The 12,021-nt window shown below is 38.7% G+C and overlaps 1 protein-coding gene across 1 annotated transcript in view; it reads left to right on the top strand.

Annotated features, from left to right (window-relative positions):
* The window catches only part of LOC308682403 (cadherin-7), a gene marked incomplete at both ends in the record, with an annotated part of 118,667 nt that overhangs the window by 38,685 nt on the left and 67,961 nt on the right, over nt 1-12,021 (top strand). Inside the window, one exon of the mRNA XM_081352113.1 lies at nt 5,908-6,075. Within this exon, the coding sequence (XP_081208239.1) occupies nt 5,908-6,075 (168 nt within the window). The remainder of the gene's footprint in view (nt 1-5,907; nt 6,076-12,021) is intronic.

The raw sequence follows: 12,021 nt of genomic DNA, 5'->3' as shown, positions 1-12,021 counted from the left end.
GACAAAAGCACAATGTTGTGTTTTATTGCGAGTGTATACAAATATAAGTAAACACTTTGCAGTTTGAATGATGTCCTGTATGAACAAAATGGCAGAGTATGTTTTTATGTTTCCACTGTTTGATCGCGCCTGCGCCCCCTCTCTCTCTCTCTCTCTCTCTCTCTCTCTCTCTCTCTCTCTCTCTCTCTCTCTCTCTCTCTCTCTCTCTCTCTCTCTCTCTCTCTCATACACACTCACACACACACACACACACACACACACACACACACACACACACACACACACACACACACACACACACACACAAACATTCAGTCTAAACATTATAATATTCACCATATTAAAGTAAACACTCATACTAGCCTACTTTAATATCATGCTTTGTTTTATTATCGAACATAAAAACATCCTCGTGTACATGTATAAAATATAAATTTAGCATTAGGCTTCATGTTTTTACTCCAATTTCATTTCATAACGTACATTTTAGTCTGGCACCAGTTTAACTAGTAGCTACAATGTAAAGTTTATACAACAATAACAAGCTTACTATTATGAGTGGGAATTTCTTACCTTAAAACCTTTCTTATCTTCAAATCACATTCTTCTAATTCTTCTGAGGTAAATCCAAAGTAGACAGCACAGCACAGCACAGCACAGACACAACGTGTCTTCCAAACTCGATGTAAATCAGAAGACTAATCAAGTCTAATGCCTTCTTTAGAGGTAATGAGATTTACAGGTCAGCGTTCCTTCACGTGGACGATTTGCATGTGAACAGCTCTTGTGCGCGTGGGACATGCTTGAGAAACTGTACATCTCGTTGCTTTCATACAGATTACTTAAGTAGAGAATATTCGTTTTTGATATGATTTACATCAGGGGTGCCCAATCCTGCTCCTGCCGATCGACTGTCCTACACAGTTCATCTCCAACCCTAATCAAACACACCTGCCTTTAAATTTCAAGTGATCCTGAAGACGTTAATTGGTTGCTTCAGGTGTGTTTGATTAGGGTTGGAGATGAACTGTGCAGGACAGTCGATCGGCAGGAGCAGGATTGGGCACCCCTGATTTACATCATTTAAAACTACAGACTTCAAGCTTTGTAAAGACATATGTCTCATGTCTGTGTGGCAAACATTCGCTGAGTTACAGATCATTTTTTGTCGCGTTTCAGAATGAACTTCACATTGAGAGAGACGGTAGAACACGCATCATGTTTATTTTCTTTATTTTACGAAAAACACAACATTTTGGGCCCTATCTTGCACCCAGCGCAATTGACTTTGTACACCGACGCATGTATCATTCCTATTTTGCACCCGCGCACAGAGGACCTTTCCCTCCACAGACGCACGTCGGTAAACTAGGAAATGCATTTGCGCTCCCCGGGGCGGTTCAGCGCAAAGAGGAGGCGTGTTCCGGCGCAAACGATGCTATTTTGCAGGTTTATAAAACAATTCTGCCACTGACCAGAAAAAACCTAGTCTAAAGTCAGTGGTGCGTTGCGCAACGCATGTTATTCAAATGCTATTTTAAGGGCGCATGCTTGGCCATAATCAATGTAGCGTGTGCACAACACACATGCACTTTGATTCTCTCATCTACACAGAAGCAGCAGTTTCCATTTTTGCAAATCATACAGTATTACAATAGATAGATAGATAGATAGATAGATAGTTTATTATAAAAGCATAAATCTAGCTTACACATTTACCCAAATTATCATACACCTGTTTAACCAAAGTTAATTTGGGTGGGTTTCTCCCATCCCCAATGTCACTTCTCTGTGTTTTACGGCCCTGACGAGAACGTCGGTCTCCTCGGCTGTGAACCGCTCCTGGCGTGCGTCTGGCAAATCCGCCGTTATAATAGCAATCCGCCATGGAACAAGCGCGCCTGCTCTAAAATGGAAAGTGAGATGTCGCTCTGATTGGTTTATTTCACGTTACGCCCAAACCACACCTATGAATAATGAAGCTACTTCAGACCAACCCATTTTAGATCTGTGTCGGGCGCAAGAGTCATTTATCCCGCCGGTATAATAGCAACAGCGCCCAAGACCCGCCCACAGAGTTACTTGCGTTTCGCGCTTGATACTTGCGTTTCAGACCGTTAAAATAGAGGCCTTTGTTTTTATTATGAGTTTACACAAATAAAAGAAGACATTTAACATTTTTGAATGATGTATAACACTTGCCTATATGACAAAAATTGTTATTGACAAAAGTTATTTGAGTCTCTTTCACACTGATTAGAAAAAAAGCGATTTAAACTGATTTAAACAGAGTGTGTCTGCTTCCCAGACAATGTTAGGAAGACTGTTCCAAAGTTTTGGTGCTAAATAGGAGAAGGATCTACCGCCAGCAGCCGATTTTGATATTCTTGGTATTATCAACTGGCCGGAATTTTGAGATCGCAATAGACGTGAAGGACTATAATGCGTTAAGAGCTTGCTCAAGTACTGCGGAGCTAAACCATTTAGTGCTTTTGTAAGTAATCAGCAATATTTTAAAATGTATACAATGTTTAATAGGGAGCCAGTGCAGTGTTGACAGAACCGGGCTAATATGGTCATACTTCCTGGTTCTGGTAAGAACTCGAGCTGCTGCGTTTTGGACCAGCTGTAGTTTGTTTATTAAGCGTGCAGGGCAACCACCCATAAGAGCATTACAATCTAGCCTTGAGGTCATGAACGCATGAACTAACTGTTCTGCATCAGACATTGAGAGCATATAATTTAAACATCTTTGATGGAAAAATGTGTTTTTACAAATACGAAACAAATCTGGCTTTCAAATAAAAGATTGGTTTCATAAAAAACAGGTTTGCTTGGCATTCTGTCCTTTTTAGGGTCGCATCTTATGTCCTATTTTTGGTTCGTTTAGATGTCTCAGGTCCATGTTGCGTTCATATTTCAGTCGAACCGCACTTGAGTTAGTTTGACTGGGTTTTGAAATCTTTTCAGGGGTCTTGGTCTGCTTGTTTGGTGTCACCAGGGTTCAGATGGCAGCGTTCACACATGTTCAAATGAACCGCACTAACAGAACAATCGCACCACAGTTCGTTTTAATCAAACCAAACCTGCCGTAAGTGAAAACCTTTAGGTTTAGTAAGTAATTTTGAGGGAGCAAATGACTCGATTTGCATTGGCACCACTTTGTGTTTTGCGTGTGAATGAGGAGCTCATGCAAAATACAGATTCATCCAAGGAAACCCACAAAAAAGATGACAGGACACACTGTTTTGTGCACATGAATCCCGCAAGCCTTTAGTACATCAGGGCCATAGACTTTTAGACAGAAAATCTCTGATCCATCATGAGGCTACCATTAACTCTTACATCAATTAGTCTCTGCTAGAAAATGTGTATCTTCATTGTATTAAAAGCTGAGATAAAATCAATAAATAGAATTCTAGTTTAATGTGCTCTGCAGTCTGCTGAATATATTCAGCGTTTCTGTCTAACCCTAAATGTGAACAAAAGTAATAGTAATCCTTGCCTTAGCAAACACTAAATTACATTCGTGTATATGACAGAAGCACTGACTATTGATTCACTGTGAGGGTGATTCTCTCTCTCTCTCTCTCTCTCTCTCTCTCTCTCTCTCTCTCTCTCTCTCTCTCTCTCTCTCTCTCTCTCTCTCTCTCTCTCTCTCTCTCTCTCTCTCTCTCTCTCTCTCTGTGTGTGTGTGTGTGTGTGTTCATACCTGCTGCAGTCTCATTACCCAGCATCCTACTGTGCTCCTGCAAAGCACTCTGGGTATGAATCTCAGACAGGAGGCTGTAGGTCTGCTTGTTAGTTTCCTCTTTCCTGAGGGGAGAGGAACGTGTCGACCTGTCTCATTATTCTCTGATGCCTGTGGTGTTAACCAACACGTGTGCATGTTATTTGCTGCTCTATCTGATGCATCTGTCATCTGTCATAAACTTTTTCCTTTTGAGTTTTTCCTTTTTCCTTTTGAGTTTTTCCTTTTTCCTTTTGAGTTTTTTTTAGTTTTATAATGTTCCTGAGGCATGTATAGATGTGACACAAACACAGCATATGTGTTGTGAATGCTTTTTAGTTATTAGACTGGCTTATTTTCTCTCTTTTCAGCTAACCACGGCCATACAAGCTTCATCTTGGACAGTCGAGATGTTGTGATCCTCCACACAAACAATCACAACATCTGCGCTAATAGAATCTTGCACAATTATTTTGCACAATTAGCTGTCTATGCCATTTTGACATTAAAGAGGACTTATTATGGTCTTTTCCAAAGTCTTGGTGTTCTTTCAGGCTCTACTAGAACAGGTTTTCCTGCTTGAATGTTGATTATTCTCCTCATATTCTCCATTGTTGCGGCTCCTCTCTTCCCAGTCTGTCAGTAACGCTCTGTTTACTTCCTGTCTCTATGAAGCCCCTCCTTCTGAAGAGCACACTGTGCTCTGATTGGTTGGCTGGAGCAGTGTGTTGTGATTGGTCGAGCGCTTTGAGTGTGTTTCGCCCCTTACCATAACTGCCAGTTTAACAAACTACTAACTAACTCAACCAGGCCCCGCCCCTTTATTCTGCGTATTAATTATTATAATGAGGAATATCGTGACGTGTTCGTTCCCAGAAGAAACTCAAGACTACAATGGAAGCGTTTCAGGAGTTCAGAAACACTGACACTGAAATAGAGAAGAACTGGAGCTTTATTATGATCAAACAGCAGCATTACACACTAAAGACAGATAAACAAGGGAAATCAGAAAATTCAACTAAAAATAAATACTTGTTTAGAAAATATGAAGCATTATTTCAAAAATATTTTCAATGCCCAGTGCCCTAATGTAGATGGTATTAAATGTTGCACTGCACAAGAACCTGAAAATCATTTTGTATTTTGCATGGATTGGACCACACAGTTTTGTTCTAATAAATACAAAATATCACATAGGCATTAATTAGTCATTTAACATGCTTTATTCTCAACACAAACATTGAGTGTGTGTGTGTGTGTGTGTGTGTGTGTGTGTGTGTGTGTGTGTGTGTGTGTGTGTGTGTGTGTGTGTGTGTGTGTGTGTGTGTGTGTGTGTGTGTGTGTGACAGTAAATCTAGCCCAATGATGTTGGGGGGGCACCGGTGACGTTCCTGTTGCTACTTTATTCTTAATGCAAATGCACAGTCTCCTTTGACTGGAGCGAATGGATCACCCTATTGAGTTGATTGTTTTCAAAGATCAAACATTTGGCAAAACTCATGCGAGGACATAATAGGGACAAAACATCCCTATTGTAATACATGCTTCATTGACTTCATTATCATCTCGCTTGTTCTGAATCAGATCGGAAGTAACTAGTAACTTGCTACTTGAATAGTCTTTTCATTGGATACCTTGTCACTCTTAATCAAATAATTATTAACATTATCACTTTTGCTTCTACTTGCATTATTCATTACACATTATACATTACATTATTTCTATAAGCACTTGTAGTTTTACTCAAGTATATTTTTTGGTTAGTTTACCCACCTCTGGTGATTTGTACACATTATACCCATAAAACAATAATAAAAAAAAAAAAAAAAACATAACTTTTGAAAAGTCTACCAGTCAGTGAAAAGCACCTGGACCAGATTATCAGCCAAGTTTTATAAAAAACCTTAATTGTCTAAACCATATTTCAACAATACATATTTTTATTATTTTATTTTATGCATACTTAAATTTTACAAAAAAAAAATGCTGGACAATATCAGTCCATTATTGGTTTATGTAGGAGCACCACAATTGTTCAAACAGCATTACAACAGAATGGCACACAAATTCACGCTGTGGTTGATTTATGTAATTAAGATATGTTTTAGATTGAAATATGTTTTTCTTTGCACCTCAGTGTATATTTCTAGAGACCAAATAAAGGCTGTTTCCCTCAGGCATTATCCGGACAGCCCTGCCCAACATGGACCGAGAGGCGCGTGACCAGTACGTGCTGATCATTCAGGCCAAGGACATGCTGGGTCAGATGGGAGGACTGTCCGGCAGCACCTCTGTGACGGTCACCCTCACGGACGTCAATGATAACCCTCCACGCTTCTCTCACAGTAAGAGCAACACATGTCTGACATCCTGAGGACATCTGCTGATTGTGGAAGTGAATATGATCTACAGTAATTTTCCTCTTTAGTCACTTTAGCATGTGGTTTTTCAGTGGGAAACACATGTACACAGTCCATCTTAACCAGGTACCAAATGCCCTTTACATTTCAAACTCCTACAACACTATAAATCCGCAGTCGGTGTATGTATGAATGAGTGATTGAATGGGTGAATGTGAGGCAATATGTAAAGCGCTTTGGTGGCCATAGGTCTGTTGAAAGCGCTATATAAATGCAGTCCATTTATAAATCAATATATATCTGAAAATGCAACAGAAATACTTGATAAACTGGTCGTCGAACTACAGCTGATAGATGTTCTAGTGCTTTGGAAAAAGTGCTTTGTGTTTATACTGAAAGCGAGTTGTGTGACGCGTCAAGTCAAGTCACCTTCATTTACTGTATACAGCGCTTTTACAAAACAGATTGTTTCAAAGCAGCTTTACAGAGATAATAGGAAATTAATGCAACAAAGATTATGAGGGCTAATGAGAGCAGTCTCAGTACTGTGACACGGTCTAAATCCTGACTGGAAATCCTCGCAGATATCATTTCTTTCTAAAAAGGAACATAGTTGTGAGGATACTGCCTTTTCTAATATTTTTGACAGAAAGGGTAGATTCGAGATCAGTACTAACTCTGTAGGATCAAGGCAACAATAGGATAAGCTCTTACAATAAAAAAAAGCTGTCTACATTGCAAGCATGTCATTGTGGAGTCTAGTTCATCTTTTTGAAAAGTAAACAGACACGCATTAACAGAATTTACGCTTTAAATGTGTTCCTAGTAAAACATATTATTCTCTATGCATTAACCAAGTAACAAAGTAACAATTGAAATGAAGTCAGTAATTGCACATACAATTGCTTTGTATCACGGAACTCCAAACACTGGTCATTTATTAGTATTTTCTGGGAAGACACACCTTCTTTGTTTGCTCATTGTCGTAAAAGCCAGATTAATAAGAATCAGTTAAAATGTACTTTTCCCACTCACCAAGAGTAGACTAATGAAAGCTGTGCTCAAGCGTTCAGTGCAGTCGAGCTCATTTAATAGAGCTAAAGGAGGCGCTCCGGTTGCAGTGTAGGGTTTACGAAGTATTCCAGATCAGATCATGATAGTCTGCTGCGTCTTCCTCCAGTTCTGTCCCATTTCACACACAGCCGGCCTCAAGCTGGGAAACTGCCTTGTGTGCATTGGGAGTTCGAGGCCATCTTTGGGCTGTTACCTGATTTGCATAATTTGTTTAGAAAATTGGATGCTGAAACACAAATAAACGTTTAATAATTTAATAAAAAAAAAATTATCATTTGTGATACTAACAAGTATAAATTGTGCTTTTACTTGAATTGTGATACTAATTCAAGTAAAAGCAACAAATCTTTTGATTAGATCTTTGTGATATTTCAGATCACAGTTTTTGTTTGCTAGTGTTTGTTGCGTGTTCAGCTCCTCTAATGCCTCATTGAATACTACACTGACTGCTCTACACATTAGCGGTGAGGAGTGTCTGAAATGATAACTCTGTGCTGTCTGTAATCTTTTTAAATGGCTGTTAGTAAGCGTATTTAAACCTTTGTCAATTTAGCTATAATTAAAATGCTGGAGACTGACCAATGTTACCACACATGTCTGTGAGGATTAAACCTTTTGTGATGGGAAGAGAGAATGTCAACAGAAGCTGACCTTTACTGCTTCCGAGTCTAGTCACAATCAATAGATCATTGCAGACTTCCTAAACCGCAGTAAGTCCAACAAGCTGAACTGGCCAGATCTGACCCGTTGAAGAGACACAGAGTCTGTCTCTCCAGGAAAAACAGTCTGCTACTCTTTTTTTCAGGAATTTGGCTCATAGCCAGGGCCTAATTTACCTCATATTGTGACATAGAATATATTAATTCTTAATTCAAAAATAAATGTTAGGGCTCCCTAAGCCACGCACCATTGAAGACAGTATTAGCTGTGACTCGACGACAAATGCTAGACTAAGAAACTCTTCTCCGCTCCTTAAATACATAAAACATTAGCCATGTAGTATTTCTTGAGTAGTAGAAGAAGAAGAAGAAGAAGAAGAAGAAGAAGTTTTATTTATATAGCGCCTATCCATAGCTCAAGGTCGCTTTACATTGTACATTACAATACATGTAAACACCCACACATACATTACAGTTACATAGGGTACATATAGTCACATTATCCAAAATGCATGTTATATAGATATGTTTTTAACTGGGTCTTGAAAGTAGCCACAGATGAGGTATTACGTAGTGTAAGAGGTAGCTAACACTAAATGACCTTCCACCTACTGTAGACAACGGGAAACGAGGGATGGACAATAAACCAAGTTCAGCTGATCTAAGGGACCGGGCAGGGTGGTAAGGGTAGAGTAGGTCAGGCAGATATTGGGGAGCAAGACCATTTAATGCTTTGAACGTTAGAAGCAATACCTTAAAGTAAATATGTGATGCCACAGGTAGCCAGTGAAGGTCATGAAGTAGAGGAGTAATGTGAGCAGAACGCCTAGTGGAGGTGAGAACTCTTGCTGCAGAGTTTTGAACATACTGTAATCTTGCAATAAGTTTTTTGGGAAGATCAAGAAATAAGGCATTGCAATAGTCCAGGCGTGATGTGATTAATGCATGAATTAATGTTTCAGCATCAGCTAAAGTGAGAGAAGATCGTAGATGAGCAATATTACGAAGATGGAAAAAAGAGTTTTTAAACAAGAGAAGAAATTTGAGAGCCAAAAGATAGAGTTGGATCGAATAAGACACCAAGGTTACAAATCGATGACGAAGGCTTACCATGAGTTCCATCAATATCAAAGGACTGGTCCATCCTTTTGACTGAGGCAGTAGAGCCAATCACTAATATCTCGGTTTTCTTATCATTTAATTTGAGGAAATTCAGGGACATCCAATGCTTGATGTCCCTGATACATGCAGTGAGTGAGTCAGGCAGAGATGGCCTATCGGAGCTGGTGGTAAGATAGATTTGAATATCATCAGCATAGCAATGGAATTTAAGTCCATGCCTGCGTATGATGTCACCAAGTGGATATATGTAGATGATGAACAATTGCAGGCCAAGAACCGAACCTTGAGGAACACCCTGTGTAAGTGAAGCAGTGGCAGATCTAAACCCTTGTATAGTGATATAATACTTTCTGTAGCTGATGTAGGAAATGAGCCAGGAAAGAGCAGAGCCAGTGATGCCAATATCAGAAAGCCTAGAGATCATTATCTCATGGCAGACTGTGTCAAAAGCAGCGCTTAAATCGAGGAGCATCAAGATGTTTATCAGCCCTGAATCCATGGACAAAAATTATTAATAATTGATATGTTCATTATTGTATGTTTTGTATATTCAGTTGTAAGTCATTTACAATTGATTAGTTAATGATTAACATATCATTTACAAAACATGAATATACGTTTCATAAATGTTTAATAAATTGTTGTTGTTGTTTTTTTGTATGTATGTAGCAATTAGAGGGTGCAGAAAGTGTTGTAAATGCCTTGTATACACTTACAGATAATTTATAACAGGTAAGTAACAGTGTTCAACACAATGATTTGTAAACGCATGAATAAATAATTTACAACACTTTCTGCATCCCCTAATCTAAAGTGTAAACTATTCATCACTTGTAAATGTGTTACACATCATTTGTAGATTACCACTTCAAGAATCAGTAAGGCATAAGATCAACAAATCGTATCTACGAATGATGTGTAACACATTTACAAGTGAAGAATAGTTTACACTTTAGATTAGGGGATGCAGAAAGTGTTGTAAATGATTTATTCATGCGTTTACACATCTATAACAGGTATTGAACACTGTAGTGTGTACTGCAGTGTAAGTGCTGACTGGCGAGGGTATAGACAGCTGTCTTCTCTGAAACACATGGAGTCTAACCACTGTGCACTTGATGTGAGCAAAACATAAAAAAAAGTATTAAACATTTATGAAACGCATAGTCATGTTTTGTAAATGATTAGTTAATCATTAACTAATCAAATTTAAATGACTTATAACCAAATCTACAAAACATACATAAAATAATGAACATATCACTTATTAATCATTTATGAAATGCATAGTCATGTTTTGTAAATAATTAGTTGATCATTTACTAATTACTTGTAAATGACTTGTAACAGAATTTACAAAACATACATAAAATGTTAATATATCACTTGCTAATCATTTATGAATGTTTTGTAAATGATTAGTTCATCATTAACTAACCACTTATAAATGACTTACAACTGAACCTTATTATAAAGTGTTACCGTTTGTTGAGTGAGCGGAATCAGCTAACATTAAATGAAATCAATGCAGTGATTGACTTCAGTTTATCAGAAAAATTGAGAAAAGCTATTCACAAGCCCTACAGAGCCCGAAATAACATGTTGTGGTGGATTTGTGAGTTTGTTAACCATTGCAAAGAGTGATTTGGGCATGCACTTAGAATTTCTAATGGTGGAGGTGAAATAAGAGGATCTTGAGGTACTTAAGCAAGTGTTCTTTAAAAGCCAAAGAGTGCACGATAAGTCCAGTTTTCCTGTATAGTCTTTCTAGGCGCCGACCCTCAGTTTTTATCGTTCGTAGTTCAGGAGTGAACCAGGGTGAGGCACGAGTAGATGGAACCAGTCTAGTTTTAACAGGAGCATGCCTCTCAAGTATTTGAGACAAAGCGTTATTGCATATACAGCAGATTTCTGACGGACAGTTAGATAGTAGACATTCTGACAGGGTAGAAGCCCTTATTGAAGCAGAGAAAGAAGATGGATTCACAGAGTTAATTTTATGAAAAGTCAGCATTTTCTTCAGTGGTGATATAGATATTGGAAAACTACAACTGAAGCTTATGAGTTTATGATCTGAGAAAGCAAAATCAGAACCATTAACAAAGATATTATTTAAGCCAGATGTACATATGAGATCCAGTATATGACCCCTGGAGTGAGTAGCAAAAGTTACATGTTGAGTTAGGTTGAAACAGTCCAGTACAGACATCAATTCATTGCATTGTGCTGTGTTTTCAAGTATATTAAAATCACCAAGGAGAATAACAGATAAATAACACCACAGACAAGAGTAAGTAACGCACTAATCTCAGAGAAAAAGTCAGAGGGACATTTTGGAGTTCGGTAAATTAAGATTACAGCCAGCGACGTTTGGCCAGTCATTTTCAGCGCTAGGTATTCAAATACTGAAACCTCATGAAACTCGATCTTGGAAATGTTAATAGTCTCACGGCAAACTACAGCCAGCCCTCCACCTGAAGACGCGGTTGAGAGAAATTGATGTACCCAGGTGGAGTTAAGAGGTTAAGGTTGAAAAGGTCATTAGGAACCTGCCAGGTTTCCGTCAGAAGTAGCATGTCCAGGTTAGTGTCAGTGATTATGTCATTCAGCACTGATGCTTTATCAGTTAGAGAGCGTGTGTTCAACAGCGCACCTCGCAGGTCTGAAGATGCGCGTCTGCAGGTTATGAGGTCAGGATCAAAACGCAATGATCTTAGATTTCCAAGGTTAATGGATCGATTTTCCATCTGTGTTGTATCTGACACACGGGTGTTGGTACAGACAACCGGAATATTATTAGAAGATGAGTAGTGATAATTCCGAAGTTTCTTCCGCGACCGGTGTATGTAGCGCGGTCGGCGTAAAACTCCAAGTTGTTCACACCATTTATAAGTGTCCGGAGCCAATTGGAACGATCCTTTAAATGTTCTGAGATGGGCTTCAGAAAATTGTAAAGCCATCTCGAGGAAATTAATTTGATTCACGTCATTCAAAAACAGCAAAAAACAAAAAAGACCAAAAAACAAAACCTGCAAATGGATAAGTGACGACATGACCAGTGATGTCCAATGCGACC

The sequence above is a fragment of the Scardinius erythrophthalmus genome (assembly GCF_964197995.2).
Source record: "Scardinius erythrophthalmus genome assembly, chromosome: 22".
NCBI classification, from domain to species: Eukaryota; Metazoa; Chordata; class Actinopteri; order Cypriniformes; family Leuciscidae; genus Scardinius; species Scardinius erythrophthalmus.
The sequence above is the reverse complement of the archived record's forward strand: the minus strand, read 5'-3'. Positions and strand labels throughout refer to the sequence as shown.